The sequence below is a fragment of the Hypanus sabinus genome, chromosome 26 (genome assembly GCF_030144855.1).
Source record: "Hypanus sabinus isolate sHypSab1 chromosome 26, sHypSab1.hap1, whole genome shotgun sequence".
NCBI lineage: Eukaryota > Metazoa > Chordata > Chondrichthyes > Myliobatiformes > Dasyatidae > Hypanus > Hypanus sabinus.
The window spans coordinates 23,694,541-23,721,561 of NC_082731.1; the positions used below are offsets into that span (position 1 = coordinate 23,694,541).

A 27,021-nucleotide genomic window follows, 5' to 3' on the forward strand; every position below is an offset into this window, starting at 1 on the left:
CCTTAAACATTTTACAGAACCAAGGAGATAGAATAGAGGGAGAGGATTTGAAAAATTCTGCAGTTTAACCATCCGGACCTGGGACTTTGCCTGATTTTATTTTTAAAAAAATGCCTCTTTTATTTCGGTTTCCGTAATAGGTGCATCTAGAAGTACATTAACTTCTGTTGTTGATTTTGGGATATTCAATTTACTTAAAAATTCATCCATTATAGAAGAAGCCTCAACAAATTTTGATTGATAGACAGAATTATTAAAATCTTGAAAGGCTTTATTAATATTGTTATGATCAATCGTCAAAATGCCTTCTCGTTTACGAATCTTAGTAATTTGTCATTTAAACAAAGCAGTTTGCAATTGATTAACCAATAATTTTCCCGATTTATCTCTATGCACGAAGAAACGGGTTCTAGATTTAATTAAACTGATTTTCAGTCGAAGAGGATTATAACAAACTATGCTCCATTTGAAGTTCAACTCTTTCTTTATAAAGTTATTTGTTGGGGGTTACTGAATAAATCTTATCAATTGCTTTAATTTTATTATCACGTTAATATTTCAGATTTATTTCGTTTCCTAACTCCAGCAGAGTATGCAATAACCTGTCCAAGAATAAATGCTTTACAGGTGTCCCATAAAGTTCCACCAGAGATCTCTGCTGTAGAATTTGTTGAAAAAAAAACAAATCAATTTTTTGTTTAATAAAATTAAGAAGGTCTGAGTACAGCAATAAACTAGAGTTGAACCTCCATGATTTAGCATTAGAAGATGAATCCATTGTCTTACTAGATAGCTTCAAAGGTGCATGGACAGAAATGGTAATGTAATCATATTTACAATCAATAGCATCTGTAAGTAAACGATGATCAATAAAGAAGTCGTCAATTCATGAATAATTATGATAAACTTGAGAAAGGTATGAAAATTCTTCGTCACTAGGTTGTAAGAAAAGCTAAATTTCGGAAACTTCAGAGTCAACCATAAGGGAATTAATAAGGGAGGCTAATTTGTTCGGAAGAGCTTGGGTGGGCTTAGATCTATCTATCGAAGGGTTTCAGCAACAGTTAAAATCCCCACACTTTATCAGCCTGTACAGATTCTAATTAGGAAAGGATGTAAATAGACACCTAAAAGTTCAGGACAATCAGTGTTTGGCGCATAAACATTAAATAAAACACATTATTGATTAAAAAGTAAAGCAGTAATATGCAAAAATCTACTTTGTGGCTCCGAAATTGTTTGACAGTGTATAAAGGAGGTTGAATAATCAATACAAAATGGAAACGCCTCTTACTTTGCTTGGGAATTCGAGTGATACTGATTTACTTTCCAAAACCTAAAAAAGTCGTTGACTATCCACCTTCCTCGCATGAGTCTCTTGTACAAAGACAATATTAGCATTAATTATGTGGAATACTTTGAATATATTTTTCCGTTTGATCGGATGATTTAAACCATTAGTATTCCAAGAATCAAAATTAATAATCTTATCCATATCGCCAATATTTATTACATTTAACACATAAGGTAAAAAAAAAAGATGAAGACATGAATCCGGAAGAGGGAGGTAAGTTCAAGGATGAACCGGAAGTTATGACACTGCAAACATTTTTGTAGTTTCGAGACAGCCCATGAATTAAAACTAAGCGTGAAGCAAGAATAACAAAATATCCCCCTCCCTCCACCCTCAAATCTGCAGAAAAAATGCCAAAAACAGGCAAGCAGGCAATCTAATACTAAATTTACCCCCATGTCTCAAGACGGTAACTCAAACAAAAACTTTAAAAATAGATACAAACCACCCATATTTTAATAAATGTTTAGTATAACAAAGATTAAACTATACAATTAGTTTATAGATTAAAAAAAGGATTTAACAAAACGAAAAATAACTAAAACGTTAAAACCCATAGATGGATAATATTGTATCAGTGTTTTAAAAGAAATTCCTTAAACTTATTCAGACACATCGAAACCGATGTGACGTACTAAGGTCTTTGGGGAAAGAAACGACATTATAGAATTTTTTTTTTTATTATAAAAACTTAATATTTAAGCATTAAAAATAAAAAATCTGTATATGAACTAAAAAGAAAAAGCTAATGAGTTAATTTCAGAACAAATAAATAATATAAAAAAACAAATCAGCATAAACCAATAAAAAACGGAAGTTTACCATGTGTAAGAAATACACTGCTAGCAACATGTAAAAAAAAATCATCAAATTATAAAAAGATCAAAATCTATAGACTAATTATTACAATAGTCAACTCCTAGTAAAAAAAAAGTGCTATACTTCAAGGAATCTTTGAGCATCCGCTGGAGATCGGACCAGCCGATAATTCCCATCTTTGAAAGTAACTCTTAATTGTGCTGGAAATAACAGCGCTTGCTTGTAACCTTTCTGATGAATTTCCGACATAACCAATTTAGAAGCAATTCTTGCCTTTAAAACTTCTGGACTATAGTCTTCCAGAATACGAAATTTGGAAAGCGGATCATACCCTTTATCCCAGCAGCGCGAATCAAACTTTCTTTTGTATGAGGATAATGAATCCGGAAAATCACTGGTCGTGGTTTCGCACCTGGAGCTTGTTGAAAAGTAGTAATTCGATGTGCACGGTCGATTATTGGACGGGTATCCAGTACATCTGAGTCGAAGTCGTCCATTAAAATTTTGGAGAAAAATACAGTGATATCACCGTACTCAAAATTTTCTGGAAGCCCAATTATCCAGAGATTTTGTCTTTTAGAGTGTTTTGCAAGATCACTGATTTTAGATTAATAGCGATCCAGCAGTTGAGAAGTCAAAGCTTGCTGTTGTTACGGAGGTTCAATTTTACGATCTCTCAGGCGAGCGGCCTCTTCAAGAACTCAAATGTTTGTTTGTTATTGTTGTGACTCCAGTGTAAGTGATTGACGTTTTGGATCGACTGTCTTTAAAATTTCATTGAACGTAGAAAGTTTAGGCTTAATTTATTCTCCATTTTTCCAAGTCACTCTTCCATAAGTTTCGCAATTGCTTGCAAAGTTGACGGTTCTTTCGTCTGTTTCGATTCACCAGGTTCTCGTGGTTTAGACATTTTAACGAGTTGAAAATGATTCAAACAGATGAAAAAGATTTCATAAGTATGAACACTTTTAGAATATGTATAAACAGGTCAATTAGGGGGTGCTTGTAGGTAGAAGAAAGTGAATGGATTGGAGCGAACCCTGAAACAGTTTCACTCCATAATTGCCATCTTAAGACCTCTCCGGATTAGAAACTAATTGCCAAACTTGTCCAATTTCATTGAATAAGATTCGTGTTATCGGAAGAAAATGAAAGCGACAGATGAATCTAAATTACCATCGCCTGCACATTAATAGTCTCACGTGAAAACATATTATATATCAAGAAGACACATTCAGTCTCCCTGAGGTAGTTTTGTGATTAGGGCACGGGCGTGAATATGTGTTAAAAATCAGGTTGAATGAACTCGTGCTTTTCTCCTTGGAGCGACGAAGGATGAGTGATGACCTCATAGACGTGTACAACATGATGAGAGACATTGAACATGTGGATAGTGTGAGGTTTTGTCCCAGGGCTGAAATGGCTGTCATAAGAAGGCTCAGGATTAAGGTGCTTGGGAATAGATAACAGAAGAGATGTCAGGGGTACGTTTTACACAGAAAGAGTGGTAAGTACGACAAATGGGTTGCCGTCAACGGTGGTGGAGGCAGATACGATAGGATCTTTTAAGATTATTTTAGATAGGTAGGTTGAGCTTAGGAAAATAGAGGGCTATGTGTAATCCTGTAATTTCTAAGGTAGTGACATGTTTGGCACAACTTTGTGGGCAGTAGTACATGTATTGTGCTGTACGTTTTCTATGTTTCTATGTTTCTGTAAACGTAATGTTATCTGTAGTTCGTGATGCCGTATACTTCCAAAGCAATAGATTATGCATTTATTGTTTGGAATTTGTAATATTTCAATGCCTGTTTCTTTTCTGGCGCCGTTCAGACGGCACAAACCGATTTGCGAAGTTGTATCATTCAAAATGGCTGGTAGATTTTATGTAACACATGGCTAAACCGGAGAATGCTTTGGAATCCGCAAACAAAAAAAGATAGAATAGCAGGGCACACCCACAGGACGAGTGGCGCAATTACTTTCGTATATCATATGAACTTCTGATCTACAATGGAAATTACTGAAGGCAGTGATGCCTTTTGGCTGCATGGAATATATTCTTGAGGGTTCTGTGTCTTCCATCTTTAGAAATGAGAGGAATCAGGAGATCCGCCAGCTTCCAATGAAATGGTGGTTTGAACCAACTGCTTCCATCAGGATAGAATGCTTTCCTCCTGAACATAGTGGGTCTTGATTCTGGTACTTCTTTTTTCTCGATCACAATTCAACTAAAAAACCGCATTGTGGTTTCTTACCGTTGTCTCCGTTCTCGTCAGTTGTGTATTTATATGTTACTACTAAATGAGTTTTTGTATTGTTCTCTCGCTGCAGAGTAGCACTGTGTGCTTGTAACGCGAAACGCACTAGTTCTTGAACAGTGCTGCTCATGGACGGCATCACAGTGCTGACAACCGACTCATTGCACAGTAGTACACAGCAGCGTCGCTCAGTTGAACTTTGGAGATAGTCAGTTGGCTGATTTTCTTAGCAGGATCGACAAAGCCAATAATTCGTTCTCCGGCAATATTTTTTTTATCCTGTGCTCCAAAGGTTTGCCCCTGGAACAGGAATATGGGGGCCTGTCCTGGAAGCTGCCGATACCAGTGTAAAGTGTTGCGACAATTGACGTCATATTGGCATCTTAAAATGGCTGTGCCAGAAAGTGTTCTTTGTAGTTCAGGACTCTCAGACGTTAGCGAAATCGATTCTGTATGAATAGAAAGGAAGATTATTGCTCATTTACCGCAAACTGTCAGAAAAATAGTCTCAAATATGATAAGGAGTTTTTTTTTTTCTCTCATGCAAACTTGTTTTATTTGAAATGTGAGTAAACAATATTTATGGTCGTTGACAATTATTATAAAGAATTGATGCAGTGAAATTCTATGATTCTATGAAACATTTGCACAGAGCCTACAATCTAATAACAGGTCGAACTCTTTTTCTCAGTTCTGCGCTGTTTATTATAAACTTCAGTTTAATACACAATTATGATGGATTAGATTGTTTGTTCAAGTTGACAGGTGTTCCATGAAGAATAGTGTATTTTTTAAAAATTTTTCCTCCAATGTTTCAGCCACTTGATTTGTAACATGCTGATCACAGTAAGGCGACTGAATGTTACGACTGCTCATATAATATTCTAAGCAGTTGAAGGCAAACGTTGATTTTCAACCGGATTTTGTTGTTGTTTTGTTGTTGTTGTTGTATCTTCTTCTTCTTCTTCTTCTTCTTCTTCTTCTTCTTCTTCTTCTTCTTCTTCTTCTTCTTCTTCTTCTTCTTCTTCTTCTTCTTCTTCTTCTTCTTCTTCTTCTTCTTATTATTATTATTATTATTATTATTATTATTATTATTATTATTATTATTATTTTTTGTTGTTTTTATCAGCGTGTGTGCTATTTTCCTTACAATCTGGGAATAATTTGGAGAACACAAGTTTCATTATTTCATACAACTCAGTGACTCATTTATATATAGACTCACATGAATTTCTTTCCTGCTTGCGGTTTATGCCTTAAACTGCTAATAAAGTTTCCCACAGTCAGACAGCAGTCGGTTGAATTCATTCTCCGCTGATTGCACTAGCAGTTCATCCTTACTCATAGCAGTAATTTCCCTCCCCATCTCATTCTGTTAATTCAGTTTACCACATCGTCTTTCTGCACAGTGAGTATAGATTCAGTCTACAGAATCACACCACACAGGAAAAAACATATAATTCCAGTCACTCTCGTTCAACCGTGAAGAGCCATGCATCGATACAGCTCTCCAAAATCTATTTCAGTGGAAAATAAATGCATCTCTCATATTCTGCCTACTAATATCCCTCATCTCAATCTGGTTTCTTTCCGGCAGGTGGACCTGATTTTTTTTATTTATCGTACTTATTAATCTTTGGGTGATGGTCGTTTTGGGTAGTGTCAAAATGTATGGTTCACAAACAGAACTGATGGGAATACTTAAATATTTTTACAGCAATGGCTCATCCGTTAACGCACCCTGTGCTTACGTCCTCTACTACACACTTTGTAGAACAACATTTGACATCAGACCCATTTAAAATTTAATGATTTAAAATTAATTGATTATCTACAAAATGCCAGTGAAAAGGGAGAGATATTGGAATAATCGCAGAAGTCTGTGGATACTTACCGGGCCTGACCGTTACCGTTGTCCCTGTTCCATCTAGTGTATGAGTCGTCCATGGATACACAATGATCCTGTTCTCGGTCTCCATTGTACAACAACTACACTCACATGAATCTCTTTAGCAAACGTTAAAACAGGCTTACTAATATTTCCAGGATCGTATTACAACAAATAGTATGCAGTATTCCCCATTTGCCAGCAGGCCAATATTTTCTTCATGAGAAAGCAAAACCTAATTAAAATTAAATATATATATATATATAAACAGCACGGCAGACCGATTCCGTGAAGAAAATAAAACAGCATACGTGACAGTCAAACATACATATGCAATATGGAAATTATAAATTATCTGAACAGATTTCTAGGTAAACATCACCAGGTTGATATTTTTCTATGAAATATGGAGAAGCTATAGTAAAAACGAGTAGTTTATTTATGTATTTTTTGTTATTTTTTTGTTCGGATCATTTACACTGTGTTTGCCCCCAAAATTACACAGTACTTCACGTGAATTTTAAATCTGCCGGTGACTCGATGAAAGAATCGAGCGGGAATTTGATTCCGAGCGATGGTGATTTCCGTTTCCAAATGTACAAGTTTCCAAGTGCACGATTCTTTCTGTAGTTTTCGACAAAAAATGTATATTTATTAATGATCTGTCGACATTTATTGATACATACCTCAGGGTATGCAACAACATCTACGCACACGTGAGGTGAAAACATAAAGCCTGTACATGAATAGAAAAAAAAACTCAAGGTTAGCTAGACTGCAGGATGACTTATTAGCAGGAATAGAATATGAACCAAACCCGCAGAACCATTCTGCTCCGATTGATTCAGGAATAAGCAACATTTGAAAGTTTTTGCACAGCGTAAAGCCGAAGCCCATCATTGTGCTGCACGCCATTTGTACACAGCTTGACAGTAATAGGTGCCGCTGTCTTTCACTTGTGGATCTCGTATTTCCAACGAAAACTGCATTTCTGTTTTCTTAATCAAAATAGCAAATCTGCCCCCGCGAGTGACTTCTTTCCGTTCGGCCGCTGAGTTGGCCCGGCTGAAGAATTTTCCCGTGTGAAAGCGATATTCACCAGCTGAACCACGTTGAAAACTGCATGTGATGGTTGCAGTCTGACATTCATTCACGTTTACAATGGTCGGGCTCTGAGTCACCGACTGACTCAGTGAACCTGGGAATTAGAAAAAAAAATGAGGAAAGTGAATTGCAGTCACAAAAGAATATCACGAAGAATCTATTCAGATTGAATATCAGAGAGAGCAAACACATTTAAAATGAACGTATTGTGGATGTCTGAAGGGTACTCACGCCGTAAGCAGAGCCAGAGTGTGAAAAAATAGAAGACTCTCATCGTCAACACGGAATATTGCAGAACTGACGGAGAGATGGATCTCACGGCTTACTGAGTTATGGTAGAATGTACTTCAGAGTGGACAGTGAACTTTTAAGAACAAGTTTGTTGAGAGACAGATGTTGCTTTTGAATCTGTTTCGTGTCTTTCAACCGGGTGAGGATGCCCCTCCCATGACTTTCTAACGTTCAACGTGTGTGACGGAGATGGCCTATCAATGGATGAGTCTGGCACATTTGTCATGAAACGGACGCTTTTTCAAGGAAAAAAAATGTTATTTGATATTTATTGATGTAGAGACGAGTGCGCCGAGTATCCCCCGTATATTCAGTTCTTATACATTTGTGACGGAAATCTCTGATCTTGACGACAGATACGCGAGACGGGCTGACAAACTCTGCCTCAGCCTAGGAAAAGTGTGATGGCATATTCAGACTTCTCAATCACCAGTCCCTCATGGTCACTTAACTTCTACTGAAGGTATGGGTGGGAAGAAATATGCCGCTAAAATGTTTCAATTTGCCTGTGATTGAAGAAGGCATAACACATTTTTCACGTTCGATATCAATCTTGCCGTTTGTGTCCAGGGGTATGGACAATCTGGAAGTCTGTTTTAGATAAAATGAAGTTGACATCAACTGCAGCAAACATCCGCACAAGGGACCGCTGCTTTGCAGTAAGTTGAGTGGAATACAGTTTTACATAAAGGTCAAGGGTTATTTTGTATTATAATTATTATTAGTAGTGATAATAGAAGTAGTAGTATTACTATTCGTGGAGAATTCCAATGCGAACGTCCTTGACGATAAAGGGAATTGCTGCCATATCGATACAGGATAAATAGTTGATAAAAGTATTTGCAGAGTGTGGAGAAAAGTTAGCTGGATCATGAAGTGATTTATATCGGTCTGCACCGCAGCGTTCTCTGCAAGCTGCATGTTATGTTGTACTGTGAGATTTTCTCTGTTCTGACTGAAGAAACCTTTAACTAAAGAGGACACAAGGAATGAAAGAGAAGCTCGGTGCATACACAAGGCAAATGCAACAAATCATATCGAATGCTAGGCACTGCTCTGCAGAGATACAACAAAAAGCAAAAAAAAATATTAAATACTGGTGATGCTGAAGGAAAACTCAAGATTAAGGAAATAGTGGGAATGCAAAGTGCCACCGTGGAAATAGAATGCTAATGTTCTGGTTTTTTTTTTCATTTTTTTTGTTAATTAGCATTGTACATGGATTTGATTTTGTGATTACATTGAGATTCCGTGAGATCTCACGGAAAATAGCCTGCAGAGTTTTAATTTCCTTGCACCTCCGCAGTTAACGACTTGGAATTAATCATCTTCCGTATTACCTCACTAGCTGTAATGAAATCTTACCAAATAAATAAACAAACAAATAAATAATTTAATTGTGCAGTTAATTAATCAACCGATGGTTGTATTAATGAATAAATAAATACAGTCATAAATAAATAAATTGAAAATGATGTTAATGATATATGGGCTAGGCAATGCAATGAACAACCACATATGCGAACTGTAGGAGAAGGAAATGCATGAAATATGTTTTTAAATTGCGGCCAGTCGAAGATCCGAAGCATGTCTGGACCTAGATCAGTCAAGTTTGTCGATTGAGTATACTCGACATCAACTCGCAGCTATTTCATCTTTTAACCTGAGCTTATCGGAGATACAAAGCTTGAGAAGACAGAGCTCAGACAGTTTCGCCGATTGCGAAAATAAGGCATCGGCTCGCTGCGATTTGGTGTTTCAAACTGCTGCCAATCGGAGACTGTAAATATGGTTAGACAGAGCTATCTCAGATTCGTCGATACAAATGCAATTTTCGGCATTTTCGTGTTTTGAAAATCGATATAGATTGATTGACAAGAACAAAATTAATCAATGTAGGGTATAGCAGTGCAGCCGTCATTGGAGTTGGCAGTGCTACAAACGGATCTTGAGGCATTGCTTCTTCGAAGTTTCAGCGAGATTAGGCCTGAGTGGGAGAATGCGAAATGTTGTAGGCAACTGTGTTTCCCCGTAGTTTAATTATTGTTCATGTTTCATTCTTTATTTTTCCTCAGGATGAACTGTAACTATGTCAGGTAGAAATTTTGAACTTAATACACAAAAAAAAATATAAAACTGCAGTATTAACTCAACAGACCCCGTAACATGTACGGGAAACAGTAAGCATTTGGCATTTCTGGCCAGAATCACAGTAGGGACTTAATAAATGCATGATATTGGAACACTCGGAATTTTACAGTATCACTGACGACTACTCATGGATGAAGTGCACACAATTTCAATTTCTTACACTCTGTTTTCAGGAGCTGAAGCTGGAACTGGATGTACGCTGAATTTATCTAAATGCAAAGGGCGTGATAGATTGGACGTAATGATGGTGTGTGCACCAAAGTTACAGGAGTCTGCCAACGTGGATGACAAGAAAGAGAAAGGAATTAAACAACCAGTGCAGTGTGCCCTGTGGAAATATCCCTTAACAACTGACATGTTAATTTGGATAATGTTCGGGACATGCGTTACCAGAAAAACATCATTGCTTTGCACTCTCTAGCTTCTGTTTCTGTGATGGAGAAGTAAGTTGAATTCAATTGAATTTACTTTATTACCTCTATCATTTACATGATGAGTACATATCTACACGTTATATTTCCGTTTAAATGTGCAATGTTCAACTTATAATAATTTATCATAAATAGTCTGTAAAACAGTATGGTCAAAATAACATACAAATACAATTGTTTCTGCATGACTTAATAAGTCTAATGGGCTGGTGGAGAAAGCTGTTCCGCAGCCTTTTGATCCTGGATTTTATGTTGCTATCCCGTTTCTCGGATGGTGGCAGCTGGAACATTTTGTGCTTGTCGTGTCCTTGGGATTTGGAGGTCAAACATTTTCAACTTCCTGCGGTGCAAGAGGCGCTGTTTTGCCTTATTCACCACACAACCGGTATGTACTTATATAGATTTTCAGTAATTTGTATGCCGAAGAACATGAGTTTTAAATATTCATTGTTGTTAATAGTGGTTAGTTAGTCTGTCTCCATTCTTACTGTAGTCTACATCCAGCTTCTCTGTTTTTTTTTTATTTTCCCCCTGTGATAAGGATGTTAGGAGAATTCAGGATGACTTGGATAGTCTGTGTGAGTGGGCAGATACATGGCAGATGGCGTTTAATGTGAATAAGTGTGAGGTTATCCACTTTGGGAGTAAGAACAGGAAGGCAGATTATTATCTGAACGGTGTAGGGTTGGGTAACGGAGAAATACAAAGAGATCTCGGAGTCCTTGTTCGGCAGTCACTGAAGGTGAATGAGCAAGTGCAGCAGTCAGTGAAGAAGGCTAACGGAATGTTGGCCTTTATTACAAAAGGGAATTGAGTACAAGAGCAAGGAAATCCTCTTGCATTTGTACTGAGCCGTGGTGAGACCACACGGGGAGTATTGTGTACACTGTTGGTCTCCAAAGTTAAGGAAGAGCATTCTGGCTGTAGAGGAAAAGCAGTGTAGATTCACGAGGTTAGTTTCTGGGATGTCTGGACTGTCTGACGTAGAGAGTTTAGAGTGACTGGGCTTGTACACGCTGAAATTAAGGAGATTGAGAGGGGATCTGATTGAAACATATAAGATTATTAAGGGATGGGACAAGATAGAGGCAGGAAATATGTTCCAGATGCTGGGAGAGTCCAGTACCAGAGGGCATGGTTTGAGAATAAGGGTTAGGTCATTTAGGAGTTAAGGAAAAACCTCTTCTCCCAGAGATTTGCGGGAGTCTGGAATGCACTGCCTCAGAAGGTAGTGGAGGTCAGTTCTCTGGATGCTTTCAAGAAGGAGCTAGATAGGTATCTTATGTATAGAGGATTCAAGGGATATGGGGACAAGGCAGGAACCGGCTATTGATAGTAATTAATCTGCCATGATCTCAAACTTGCGGTGCAGGCTCTAGGGGCCGAATGGTTCTCTTCTGCACCTATTGTCTATTGTCTATTGATATTGGGAAAGAATTTGTGTCCTTGACACCCCTGTGACTGGGTGGCGAATTCTTCTTTCTCGGCTCCCATATTATTGTTTGAGATTTGGTCAATCAGTGTACTTTCCTCGGCAGATTGAATTAGCTGGTTGTAGCTTTGAGTATGGAGTCAGTTGTTGGTATCCAAAGATTAAAGCAAGAGGCTTTGTACACAGACCTGGGGGTACGGGTGCTGATGGTCAGAGGAGCAATGATGAGGGAGCTCTTTCTTACCAACTGCGGCGTTCTGACAGAAGGTCCAGGTTTCACCTACATCAGGCAAGATGACAGCCGCTGTCTCTGAACTTTGGTCGAGCCTGGAGGGAATTATAGTTTTGACTGCTGAACTGTAGTCCAATTACAGCATTCATTCATAAGCATCCCCCTTCACTAGATGTGTATTGATGTTGTGTAGAGCTGTGGCTATTGCGTAATCTATTGTTCGGTTATGTCGATAAGAGAAATGTAGGGGTCTGGTGTTGGTGGTAGAATGCTGCAGGTGTAGTCCCTGAGCAGCCACTCAAAAAAAATTGCTTATTATTCAGCAGAGCTCAACAGGACGCCAGTCGTCCAGAGAGGGTACCTTGGTCCTTTTAGTTACAGGGACAATGACCAAAGCTTTGAAGCAGGACTACACTCCACATTGGGAGCCTGAAAGTTTAAAACTGACTGTAAACACAGCTGCCAGTTGGGCCGCGCACTTCCTGTGTACCCGCCATGGGATGCCTTCCGATCTCGCAGTTTGGTCAATGTACACGCGTTGGAAATACCTCCGTATTTCAGTCTAAGAAATGAGCAAGCTACCGGTCAGATCATCTACAGTCTCCAGAGGGGCTCAGTATTGGCGACATACAATCGAGCGTTTAAAGATTTAGCTCGTCTGGGAGATTGGCAGCATGTTGGAAAATCCACTGCGTTTAGCTTTGAGTCTGTGATGGTGTGCAAGCTTGTAGTCTGTTGAGTGTATAACTTGTGGATCGTTGTGTCTGGATGTTGTCCATGTACTGTTATATTGTTGTTTCACTGCCATATTGACGTTGCGTGGATCATAGCTGCATTTCTTGAACTGCTGCCGAATACCGGCAACGCAAATTCTGTGTCGCCCAGTAAGTGCTGCTGATGTTGATGTAGAGTGCCAGTGTACAGGACTTCCCGGATCGATTTTTCAGAGATTTAGATAGGTTTTTGAACAGCCAGATGTCGTGGTCCATGTAAGTATAAATGGCATTAATTGTAAGACTCAACAGGTTCTGCAGTGAACTGAAGGAGTTAAGTGCGACGCAAAAGGATAGGATCTCCAGAGCTGTGATCTCAGAATTGATCACGGTTCCACGTTCTCATGCGGCCGGATGTTCTGAAATGATACTCTTAAATATGGCGTTGGTTGTTGAGGGAGGTCGTGAGATTTTTGGATTATTCGGCTCTCTTCCAGGAAAAGAGCGTCCTGTGCAGAACAGATAATTAAATTGGAAAGGGAGCTATATTCTCTTCAGAACAGTTGTTAGTGTCAGGCAGGAGAGTGTAAAAAACAGACAGTAGAGAGTCAGGAGTTGTTAATTTTGCTTAGCACAAAAAAGGTTTCAATTTCAGATGCATTTACATTTACATTCCTGCCCCTCAAAGACATCAGCTATTAGAACACTTTCATCAAAATATACAGATCACAACAACATCCAATACAAAAGAATAACAGAGAGTTTTAAATTTATATACGGCAAAAAAGGTGGATTGTTTTATGAAAGCTATTTGATTCTAAGCGTGCCGTACTTAATAAACAGTACAAAGGAATATATTCCATGATTAATTTACGCCATCCAAAATGTCCAGGGGCCTTATCGGATATCCAACAAGTAAAAGGTTCTTCCTCGCACAAGAAGTGATTTTTTTTTTCTCTGATGTGCATTAATAATACGACTGCTGGGTAAGATTAACAGAAAAGACATTGTGTCCAGTTGAAGCTCCATCTTCAGCTTCTTTTCCATTTTACCCAAAATATCGCTCCAGTATGCCTGAAGATTTGGACAAGTCCAAAACAAGTGGGTAAAATATCTAGCATTTAATTTACCTTTCGAACACTTTGGAGAAAACGCCTTCTTACATTTCGAGAGACGATCTGGAGTCAAATAGGCCCTATGCAGAATTTTGAATTGCAAGTATCACAGATGTCTTCCCATGTTTCTGCTCTAATATCTACTCCCAGCTCTACCTCCCAGACACTTCGCAGCTGCTCAGCCTCCCCACAAGGGCATTCTCTCAGGATGCTGTATAACGTGCAAAAACGTGTAAAAATGGAGGCTTCACCCTTAGAGCCATACACCCTATTTTCTATTACAGAGCGATAGAAATCAGTTAACAACAATGTTTATTGTTCTCTTTGTATACATCCTCTTATATAAAAGAAATAAAACTGATCCTTGTTGGGTATGTTAAATTTCTGTACTATTTGAATAAACACATACTCATTTCTTCATCAAACAATTCTCCTAGATGGAAAATACCCTTAGAAATACAAATTTTAAATCCATAATTCATTATGCCAGACTGAAAATATGGTCTGCCAGTTACTGGAGTGAAGTGAGATATTTTCGCTAGGTTTCCCTCAATTTGTCACATCACCCTCCAAGCGCTTACTGTATTAATCGTTACTGAATAACGATAATTTCATTTTACTGAAGGAAAACAAAATACAGGACAGCATTTAGCTTGTGAAGCTTCAATATTTACCCAAATTGAGGAGTCATGCCTGCAAACCCAGTCAACCACATAAAACGAAAAAGGAACTTAATTGATATGTTTTGATGTCTGGAAATCCCAGACCTCCTCGATTACTGGGGAATCTGTAACTTCGGCATTTTAATATAGTTTTACTTCAGTAACAGATGGAAAAAAAAACAGGCCAGAGATTTATTAATAAAATATTTGTTGGGTAAAATAACTGAAATCATTGATATTCGATAGAGCAGAGGAGGTAAAATGTTCATTTTGAGCAAGGATATTTGGCCAAGCCATGAACTGTTGAAGAGTGCTCAGTCGCTCAAGATCCAGACTGATTTGTCAAATAAATGTGTAAAGTTAGCTTTGAACAATTGATCCAATGAAGTTGTGATAAATATGTATATGTAAACAAAACCTGCTACGACCATTTAAAATTGAAAAAAAAATCCTGAGGGTCAGGTCCATGCTGCAGATTCCCCAGAGGCATAGCCTCTGATTTAGTAAATTTGATTTTATAACCTGAAAAGGCGCAAAATGCAACTCATGCAATGCATAAGTGGTGCACTGATATAGCAGGTTTTGATAAGAAAATTGGAACACCATCAGCATACTATGTAATTTTGTGTGAATTTAGTCCCAGATCTGCAGCAGTGATTTTGGGGTCACGCCGAATAGCCTCAGCCTATGGCTCGAACACTAGTTTGAAAAGTAGTGGTGATGCAGGGCGCCTTGTCGGATGCTCGTCAGAATACAAAAATTATCCGACCTAATACCATTAGGAAGAATTACAGCCAAAAGTTCATTATAAACAACTTGCACCCACTTATTAAAATTATTGCCCAAACTAAATCGTTCTAAATTGAAAAAAAAAAAAAGATATGGCTATTCGACAAGATCAAAGGACTTTTCTGCATCTGAGGCAACAATCAAGTCGTCCACTGTCTGTTTCTGACATACCTGAACTACATTAAGTAATCTTCTGATATTGTTAGATAATCTACGGTCTTTTACAAAACCCGTTTGATCCTTTTCTCTAATAAAGGGTAACACACTTTCTAATTGCAACGCTACGGTTTTAGATAACATTTTAAAGTCAACGTTTAACAATGAAATATCCCTGTAGGGGGCACAATCTTCACGGCTCTTAAATTTCTTGTAGAATTAGAGAAATTAGCTTCTCTCAAAGATGGTGGGAGGGGACCACAATTAATTGCTTCATTGATCCTGTTTAGCTTTGGCTTTGATAGTAATCCTGTGAACTATATATATAATTCACTAGTGAGTGAATCAGGCCCAGAAGCCTTCCGAATTTGGAGCAGTCTCACAGCTTTCTGTATCTCGTGAGCATTGAGGAGGAACTCTTGCTATGAAGAAAGGCCTAGGAGATCTAACATCCTGAAAAATAACTCCATCCTAGATTGTCCTTTATTATATTAATCAGATTGATAGAGCGTAGAATTTTTGTTTAAAACCACATTAATTCATTTAGAATAACTAGTAAATGCTCCTCTCCCATCTGTAATTGAAGCAATAGTCTGAGAGGCATTGTCAATTCTAGTTAAATGAGCCAAATACCTATCTGGCTTTCCATCATGTTCAGAAAATCGTGTTTAGAAACTGTCATTTTGTTTCTTTTGCCTTCCTGTGAAAGTAAGGAGTATCGTGTAAAGGGTAGGGCTGTGATATTCTTTAACTTGACTGTAGAAGGCTTATTAATATGATCTTTTTCATCTGCCGAAAAACTTGCTTCCAAAAGCGCTGCTGAAGCACGGCTTGTTGGTTCTTAGAGTCGGGCGTTGTTAACATTTTAAACAATGAAAGTAAACAAAAAGTTGAGAATGTTGCCTCGGACGTCTTGACCTGCGTTAATATCACTGCTAACGGAGTCTTAAGAAAGTCAGTTGAGCTCAGTGATTGGTTAGACAAAGGAAGTTATGATATTGCAGACAAAAGTGAGACTTGGTTGAAGAATTGCCATGAATAACAACTCAGTATCCCGCGCTTACTTTGCTTTGGACGCGACAGAAAAGCAGGGATTAAATGAGAAACGATTGCGTTACCAGTTAATGAAAAGTTGTGGCAAAGCTCAGTCAGCGGTCCCAAAAGCCATCGGCGCAGGACAGCAGCTTTGTGCCGTCGAATACAATCCTCTGGTCGTTACATATGTCATCCTCTGATACTGCAGACGTCTCCATACAGCTCATTAGCCCACCTCAGGTTTCCTCTGCTTGCTCCGTCTGTAGGAAATTCGCTGGGAATCTAGCTGCACTGTGAGGCAGTTCAACTTTGAACCGCAGAACCAGAAAGGTGACTCTATTTGCTGTTTGTGGCACGTATATATCTTTTATTTCATCAGGATCCTAGCGACTATTTAGGACCAAAGGAGAAACTGGGAATACAGGAGGTATCTTTTTTCCACGATTTGAGATGCAAAGTTTATTTTCCGCAATTCCCTTTTAAGTCCCCGATTGATTTCATTCATATGGTCAACGTTCCGCAGGAACTTCGTGCTGAATTGTCCCCTGTTCCAAAATAGTTTTCCAATGGTTAATCAACACTGAAAGAAACGCTCTAAGCTGCCATGCATGATGGCATATTTCATTGTGATGTATACGTTCTTGTTAGTTGGCATCCAATCGACTCCATGCCAAATTCTTGCGTCTGGTGTCAGTCGGATTAGAATATCCACGATCGGGAGGCAAATATTCTTCTCCATCTCCATCGTCAATCGAATATTTGGATGTTTTACGTTCAGATTGGAGTGGGCTTGTACCAGTAAGTCGTATCCGGCAGGTGGCCGAGTGACATCAGCGGGGGACTTCGAGGATAGAGGTCTTGTGTTCAAATCCAGCCGACTGCCTTGCACGCTTCCCATCCGTGCTGGGTTGAGCGTCGAGCTAGCAACTCGACATCGTAAGAAGGAAACGCTAAGGAAACGCCGTATGATTGGTAATCACAAAGTGATAGGTGCAAAAAGTTTGTCATGACAGTGTCTCTATGACTCGACCAGGAAGAGCTACGTGCTCCCATTTACCCCAGTATCCGCTCCCCTGGTTTTCAGATGTAGCCTGTTCTCCATTTCTTACAGGATGGATGAATCAGTTATTGTCCCAACAAAATATGGTCTCCTAAAGGAAACCAAACGACGACAGGAGCACACGATTCCAAACCAAGAGAAAGTCATTGATTACGGATCGCCAATTTCAAGCAACCCTTCACATTGCAACAGCAATACTATGCCAGTCTATTTCCTAGCTATGAGTCTAACGATGAAGTACACGAACGCTACCACGGATCTGCAACACGATGTTGCAACTACTTGTCCTCTTGCATTACATTTCGAACTCCCAACTTCTCTTTATTACCAAGAACAGAGCCAAGACAAATCTCCTCATGTCTCTCCTAACTTTGCGGCATTATCGGGGCCTCCTCTAATTGGGTAAATGTAACCGTCATTTGCAATAAGTATTAGTAATACGCTATTGTGTTGCGTCCGCTCTTTGAGCATTAAGGAAGTGGAGAGTGATTAGAATATCAGATACTTCGCCTGCTTTCTCATTCTCGGCTCTCGATGGCGTCCTCGATTTTAGGATTGGAAAGCGGAAGCGGTATTCGCCTTTCAGCATCAGGATATATCAGGGATTTTGTGCGATTTGCATACCTGTGATAACCCCAACGAACACGAAGGCATATAAACCCTAGCCGTCATGGTTTACATTATGCTGATGGTACGACCCTCTGAGATAGCATACAGAAATCTTTTTTCATTGCTAGAGATATTCTGGGCTGTGCGCTCTTTATTAACAAGGGGTATAGAACTAATGCTGGCAGTAGGTGATCGCTCACTGCACAGACCAATACATCTACCACAATTAAAAGTATGATGGAATAGTGGAGTGACATAATTTCCCCTGACTGCGCAGACTCCGATCACACATCCATCCATTTTCTACATCGTCCTGGTGACAGCACAAGCAAGTGGAGACGAGGTGTCCTCTTTGGACTTCCAGTAACATAACCTGATTCTCACACTCTGTCTTCCTACACACGTCGGCGGCTCTACGTGTATAGAAGTCCACAGTGGATTCCGTGCAGTAGGAAACTTTTTGAAAATCTTTCTCTGTGTGCACGTCCGACTCCATATCCAGCTGATCTCTAACCATTTCTGTTTAAATGGAGAGTGATGGCTTTCCCTTTTGGACTAGGATGGTGAGGTCGCGCAAAAGAGCTATGGACTTGAGCATCGGAAAGTAGCTCGTGTCCACAAATTCGTACGTACCGACTCACCCAAAACTCATTTCTTTCTAAGTTCCTAGCCACCCGGCTCACCGATGAGCTGCGGAAACCATCTGCTGCAATTTCATTTGACTTCACTCGGAAAATGTCACGACCTTACCAAATTCCCACACCAATACACTTACATAGCCTTTGCCTTCAGTATAATGGAAATCTGCATTCTGCAGCCGCACAGCCAACACCCCTCGGGAATCTCCCCTCCTCGACTTCGTCCGTTATACATCGCTCACCATGAGAACCTAGACTTGAATGAATATATCTCCGATGAGCTACTGACTACCCACATTTAAACATCCTAGTCCCCAGCCCCGGTGAATAGTTTTTATATGTATGAAGAGAAAATAAATGGTGGTGATCTTCCATGCATTCACTAATGCAGAATTAACAAAAAAAAATCGATGTTAAGAATATCAAACTATTCACTTGATGGATGGTGCTTTAAAAATTATCCCAGGGATCGTATCTTCACCAATTTATATCGACAGACCGGGAGATGAGTAGAAGACGGTGTTCATAACACCAACTGGCTCCAAGGAACACTCGGTGATTTATATTCGATTTCACTGTTATTGCGTCAAAGATAATCTAAGGAAACAAGCGGGAGGAAAGAAAGCCTCTATACGTACCGTTTTATTTTATGGGGGGGCGGCATTATGGCTTTTTCCGCAGATGCAATTAATTTCATTTAACACGTAATCAGTTATGTAACTATACAAATAAAGCTTGATCAAACCATATATTTAAACTATTAACATCTACAGCACCGTAAAGTTTGAATTGCCCCATTTAAACTTAAAGATTCAATCTCTATAGATAATCTCCTATATCTGTGCGATATCTTCTTTCTTGTCAATGGTAGTGGGAGTATAATTCTACCTGACAGGTGAAATTTGTTTCAATAATCCAATATCACACTTGGGGCTTTCTCCTTGTGTGTGGTAGGAATTGAGACTGGGAATTCTGTTTTTTTTCTCACTGCTCTAGAGACCATTCTGCTCTGCCATTTGATTCTGATCTCCCAAAATGATCAACGTGTCGTCTCCGGAGTACAGAGTTGATTATCTTTACTGTCCAGGGCACTGATACAGTTCTGCCGTAATACTTTTTTTTTAAATACACGCTTTTGTCCATCAACATAATTGCTCGCCAGGATTATTTGCCACGAAGTGAAGAACTGTGCTCCTTGTTTGAGGAGTTTTTAGTTCCTCTCAGATGTTTGTTTCTGTAGTCGTGCCGCTACCCAGAGTGAAACATGCTTATTTGGATCTAGAATAGATATTAATGACTGATGATCAGTAATGGGGATAAACTGGTTCCCGGCCCAGTGCTCGTTGAAAGGTTTTACACTCCAATCCAGGGATGATGCCGGGAGTAGACATGCTATGCATAACTAGTGTGAGAAAATTTCAGCTGATACTATTTTACTCTTAACCTGCTGGAAGTTTGCAATGCAAAACTTAACACTCATGTGGCATTAACCAGTACTTTTCTTACTTTCCTTTTAGTTAACATTGCAAAGATTTGCTAAGCCAACGCTGGATGCATGAACAATCAAGTTGTAACTTTCTCAGACAAAAGCGACCCACATTGCTGGTTTTCTTGACTGGTTAATTTTACTTTACGAATGCCATTCATACCGTAGATATTTTTTTTTCTACAATATGTTGAATATCTGCAGGCTTCTTTTTCACATTCATTTGCAAGATTGTCTCTCGCAGCCGAGTGAATGTCCCATTCAATTTTAATTATTTTACTGTTCTATTCTGTTTAACCCTTATCTATTTCCTTTTGTGAGTTTACAGACTATAAATCTTATGGCTACACAGCCGCTGACTCTTCTATTTTATTTGACGTTTTCGTCAAAGTCAGGCTGACTGTCGCTGTTTTGGAAACTGAAACTTGAAATTTCTCGCTCTTCCTTGTGCACTCCATTTATTTTTCCTTGTCCTTACTTTGTTGCATACTTTCTGCAATTTTATACTTTAAAATGGGATTAGTATGACATGTCTGAGCCCCTACAAAAATGAAAGCATAATTTCTTCAGCAGGTCCTTTTCTGCTAAGATGTTGCAATTGTTTCATTCTCAATTTCATTTCAGACCGCCTCTGAATTGCGTCTCTGCTGAGGTTTTCATTGACACATTCATGTTAAATGTTCTTCTAAATATGAGCTGTGTTTCAGTTATCATCAAGTGTTTTTGAATGTTATCTCGTAAAATTCCACAAACTAAACTGAACGATCAATCAATATTCACAGAGACCGCCAACTAACTGTCAATGCTCTCGTGATTTCCTCCATTCAAGTACTTCAGATTTGACTCCGCAGTTGGAAGTATAAAAAATCTCAATTTTTCTTCATATATATTCCAGATTATGATCACTTACTATTATAATTACCCGTTCTCACTGCTTACGGACACGGGAGTTACTTATGATCCTGATTATTTTAAAACTCGCAGACAGTCTCTCTCCGCTCTTCAGAGGAAGTATGTGCTGCGTCATTTTTATTTTCTTAACGGGAACGTCTCTATGACCTTTCTAAAAAAAAACAACACTACGCATTAATTAGGTAAATTGCCTCGTGCTGGTTTTGAAAGAACCTCATCGCCGCTAGTAGCAGCACTTTGTAAAAATGAAATACATCAGCGGAGAGGATGAACGAAGGAATTATCACTGTATAACGCTTTTCAAAATAACTGAGCATCAGGTCGACAAAGAACACTCGATAATTTATTACGAAACGAGAAAAGACGAGTGATCTAAATTAGTGATATTAAGGAAGTCCGTGAAAAAGCACAATTAGCAAAATTAGCACAGCAGAGGGGAAAAAAAACGCCCAAAAATCCAAAGATATGCTACATCTACGGCACAAAGTCTCAATCTGTGACCATATCCTTTTCGTTCAACAGCAACTAATGCCAAATTATAATTGAACGTAATAATAAATCACACAAAATAAAATGCAATACAGACAGACATAAAACAAATGCAAGGGTACGACATATGCACCATCATCTATTTGCAATATCATAATTACAACAATCAATTGAAATAGTAGATATGACTTCTTCATCGATGAAAATCTTGACATATATGCAAATGTCTAAGGCAAGAGGCTGCCGTCACGTTACCCAGCACGAAGCGATATTTGGCAAGTCAGAAAGTCAAATCAAAAGCTTCAACCCTATCAACGAACAGCACTAGGACTGCAGATACTCAGACCTATGGCTCTAGTGAAAGACTGATCTTGTTTATAAAAAGGATATAAGAAATAATATCAATTTAGTTCAACGAGTTCAGAATCGCAAAATATAGTCTGGTCAGCATTGCTAACTACAGTTAATGTCAATCGATTTTCTTCATTTCTGATAATCTTCAGATTCTATTGTTGCATTCGTTTAATTGTTCTGCTCAATTCTTCATTACAACAGCAAGGTGAATATGCGTAACCACCATCTTATTCCTGCTAGTGATCGAAATAACACGGCATCGCGCAACATGTCATTAGCTTTCGTTTTTAATCGAGGATCTGATGAGAACTGTAAGCGCTTTTCGTAGCAGTTCTCTATATCATGTATAGTTTATACATCTTTTCCTGATATGGAATTGAATGCTCGCCAGTCAGTTGTTTGAATGATTGATTTGCTTTTTTTTTTGTTCTGGAGATAGTAGCAGCAACGTTATGTTTTCCGAAGAACGATATTCAAATGTTTAAGATGGCGCTGGTATCTGGCAACACTGCGCATGCTCTCTCGATCAACCTGCCCTCTGCACTGTCCTATTCCCGAGAAAACATTCTAAACCTCCAATTTGCTACATCTAGCAAGATGAACAACACCTTGCCGAAGAACTGTCACAGCTGGAGATCATCTACGCGCCAGAATTGCTTCAACTCCGGACCGCACCTGGACCCGATCAGCGAGGCCTGGTCCATTGGTCGCTTTCCAGAGCTGCTGGAAGTTAGGCCTCCGCATCCGACCTCGGAAATCCGGGGATCGGCTGGAGCAGAAGCCTCTGCAACCATGACTCAGTTCACGGAATTGTTTCAGCCGGCAGCCCGCCCCTCTTTGATTAGGTGTCTGCTTAGGGCTCCGACCCGATTACAGCCCGGGCCCTCGGCAATTGGAAGTGGCACCAGAGCTTGCCCCGCCAAGCGGCCCGACCTGGATCGCCCGACAACGAACCCGCCAGTCGATTCCCGCGGGATGCGTCCAGCAACCTCAAAGTGCTGCCAACAACACACTGTATCGATGGAAAAATGGAAACATGCACTATTTACAGAGGAAGCGTGTAAAAAGAATTGGGCTGCTGGTCAGATGGAAGCCGAGGGTCTTTAGTGCCCCTCTGTCGACAATCCTAGTAGCTAATGTGCAAGCTATAGAGAACAAGCTTGATAATCTTAAAGGGAGACTCACCTACTGCAGGGAGGTGCAGATCTGCTGTGCATTATGTTTCACAGAGACCTGTCTATCCCCTGCCACCCCCTACCGTGCCATCCGAGCAGAGGGAGTTCCGATCCATTGGATGGACCGCACGGCGTCTTAGGGTAAGTCGAAGGGAGGTTGTGTCTGCCTACTGATCAACACTGCGTAGTGCTCGGAAACAGTGGCACTGACAAGCTCCTGAATTAAGGAACTGGTTCATCTGTCTGTGAAGTGTCGTCCTTATTATGTGCCACGGGTCACCTCGGTCATACGGACAGAATTCTATATTCACACCCCCCCCCTCCACCCGGCGAACGTGGAGTGTGCTGTGAATAGACTGTCTGCCAACATCTGTGAACGTGAGACGAGGTATCCGGAGGATTTGCTCGTTACAGCCCGGAACTTTAACCAGGCCAACCTCAGAAAAATGCTGCGAAAATTATACCAACATATCTCCTGCGACACTAGAGACCCGAATATACTTGGCCACTGCTACCCAGCAGGTAAGGATGCCTACCGTTCCGTCCCACGTTTTCAGTTCGGAAAATTGGACCGTCAGGCAGTACTCCTCCCAGCTGACAAACAGAAACTGAAGCGGGAGGTCACGGTGTCAAAACTGGTGTCGCGTTGGACAGAGGAAACGGATGTGGTCCCCCGTGACTGCTTTGAATCGGTGAAGTGGTTAGTATTCAAGGACCTAACCTCGATGAGTATGCTGCAGCTGTCTCGCAGGACGATCCGGGTACACACTAACCGGAAACCTTGGATGAACTATGAGCTCCAGACCCTTTTGAAGGCTAGAGCAGTGGCTTTTCGGTCCGGAGATACCAGTCGCAACACAGAATCATGGCGTGAACTCCGGAAAGCCATTAAGGGCGGCAACAGTAATATCGAGACATGTTGCAAGCTCAGGCTAATCAGAGGGATGCCAGTAGACTATGGCAAGGTCCAAATAAGATCACTGGGCGCAATGTAAAGGCTGGGAATTTCCATAACTGTAGTGTTTCTCTTTCTGACAAACTTAACATATTTTACGCAAGATTCGAACAGCAGAGGAGCGTCCCGCCCCCTCCGGATGATCTGGACAAGGTGGCATTGAGATTCATCGTCACCAAGGAAGAGGTTAGGAGAGCATTCCTGAAGATAAATGCAAGGAAGGCGACGGGCCCAGATGGCGTCCTTGGACGGTTTCTCCGGGCCTGTGCAAGTGAGCATGCTGGAGTGTTTGCTGACATCTTCAACTGCTCCCTACTTCAATCTAAGATCCCGTCATGTTTTAAGAAGGCGACGATAATCAAGGGGACGAAGAAAGTCAAGGTGGTATGACTGAATTACTATCGACCTGTGGCTCTGACATCAATTTCTATGAAGTGTTCGAGCTGTTGGTTATGGCACACAACAACCATAGCCTCCCAGTCAACCGCAACGCTTTGCAGTTCGCCTAATGGAGCAACAGGTCAACGGCAGATGCCATCTCTCTGCTACTACATTCTTGCTTAGAACATCTAGAGAAGAAAGACGCATATGTAAGGCTGCTTTTCATTGATTACAGATCTGCCGTTAATACCACCATTCCAAATAAACTGTTACCTAAGCTCCGGAACGTGGGTCTTAACACACTGATGTGCAGCAGTGTCTTTAACCTCCTCACAGATAGGACGCAGGCTATAAAGATAAGGGAAACATTCTCCTCCACTATCATTCTGAGCACCGGTACTCTAAAAGGCTGTGTACGCAGCACCCTGCTGTACTCACGGTACACCTATGTTTGTCTAGCTAAGTTTGTATCGAACTCAATATATAAGTTTGCTGATGACACCACAATTATAGTCCGTATATTGGGTAATGGTGAGTCGGAGTATAGAGAGGAATTTAAGAGTCTGCTAGCATGGTGCGAAGACAATAGCCTATCCCTCAACGTCAGCAAGACCAAGGAATTGATTGCTGAATTCAGAAGAAGTAACGGACCACACGGCCCCATCTACATCGGTGGTGCGCAGGTGGAACAGGTCAAAAGCTTTAAGTTTCTTGATGTGAATATCACAACTAAAATGATTTGGTCTAACCAAGCAGAGTCCACAGCCAAGAAGGCGCATCAGCGTCTTTTCCTCCTGAGAAAACTGAAGAAATTTAGCCTGACACCTAAAACCGTCACTATTTTTTACAGATGCACCGTGGAATGCATTCTACTACAGTGCATTAGAACCTGATATGGTCGGTGTCCTGTCCAAGACCGGAAGAAGCTGCAGAAGATCGTAAACCGAGGCCAGCAGATCACACAAACAAATCTTCCATCCTCGGACTCACATTACACTGCTCACTGCCGTAGCAGTGTTGCCAGGATAATGAAGGACACGACCCGCAACCTTCCGGGAAACGGTTTAGGAGCTTGAAGATTCATACGGCCAGATATGGGAACAGCTTATTTCCAAAAGTGATAAGACAGTTGAACGGATCCTGACGCGGATCTGGGCCGCACCTTCCAAATATCCGGACACGACTTGCACTACCTTTCTATTTTCTAATTATGACTTATATTTTATTGTTTTATTATTATATTGACTTAGATTTGCACTCCAGGGAGCACAAAGCGCAGAATCAAATCTCGCTGTGATCATCGTAGGCTCTAGTGTCAATTGTTCGGTGACAATAAAGTAAAGTGAAGTAAAGTAAAGTAAATTATTAACATATGGTATTTCCCGTCGGTCAGAAACATCATCGTTTTTGAGTAAAGAGACTTTACTTTTTATTTTTTTTTTAAATTTAAGTTCATGAAACAATCACTTCTATAAGATGTATTTCAGACCTTCTGCATATATATCATAGAATCATATATAACACAAAATCTCCACAAAGTATTTGTCTGGGTAAACACTTATATAAAAGAGTAGAAATATATAAAAAAAAACAAGCAAAAGAAAAGAACAAAGTACAAGTTGGGGGTGATCTTGTTTTTTACAACAGATTCATTGGTTTGTGAGAATAAAATCAGGCCTATGAAGTATTATGTAGTTAATCCATTTTTCCCAGTATGAAGCAAGTTGTTCCAGCTTATGACTAACAGATGCTGTTATCTTCTCCATTTTGTAAATGTCCATTGTAATTTTCATCCATGCATTTAAAGCTGGGATATTCTGTGATAAACATTTCCTAGTAAGAGTCTTTTTACCAGCCACCAACAGTATATTCATTAAATATTAACCTGTTTTCAACCATTCCTGAGTTTTATATTCAAAATGTATGGTCTTACTCTCCAGGGGTATTTCACATTCAAAGATGTCTTGTAGGGCATTGTGTATCCCACTCCAATAGTTTTTGATATCAGGGTAGTTCCAAAAGTTATGACAATGATTTGCATTTTGATTTCCACAATTTCTCCAGCAAACAGCGATGTTACTATCATAATGAAATTTCAGAGAGGGTGTAATAAAATATCTTATCACGTTTGTCGATCCAAACTCCCTCTATTTCTGTGAACTGGTACACTCCCATTGATATCTCAATATTGTTGTCCATTTTTCTCAGATGTAATTATCCCTCCTCTCTTCTCCCATTTTTCTTAAAGAACGATGTCGAATTTGCTTTAAGATTTGACAACTGCTTGTGCATGCTTGAATTTATTCTACTACCATTATCTGAATTATATGCATTTCTAAATAGATCTGTCAAACATGCATTTGCCTTGGTAACATTTTTAAGCGTCTTGGTAACATATTGTTGTATCTGTAAATACCGATAAAAGTCTTGCTTTTCTAATAAGTGTTTCTCTTTAAGCATTTCAAAACTGAACTGTGTTCTTTCTTTCATTATGTTGCACAGAATTTTACTTCCTTTAGCTGTCCCGTC

General features: G+C 39.7%; 2 gene segments (V, D, J or C); both read right to left on the bottom strand.

Moving 5' to 3' along the window:
• Positions 1–4,572: 4,572 nt before the first annotated feature.
• On the bottom strand, positions 4,573–6,413 carry LOC132381698 (T cell receptor alpha variable 4-like). The segment is given in 2 exon segments: positions 4,573–4,883; positions 6,329–6,413. Coding segments are annotated over 2 exon segments (396 nt in total).
• Positions 6,414–7,218: 805 nt separating this feature from the next.
• Positions 7,219–9,453, bottom strand: LOC132381699 (T cell receptor alpha variable 38-2/delta variable 8-like). The segment is given in 2 exon segments: positions 7,219–7,520; positions 9,381–9,453. Coding segments are annotated over 2 exon segments (375 nt in total).
• Positions 9,454–27,021: the final 17,568 nt, after the last annotated feature.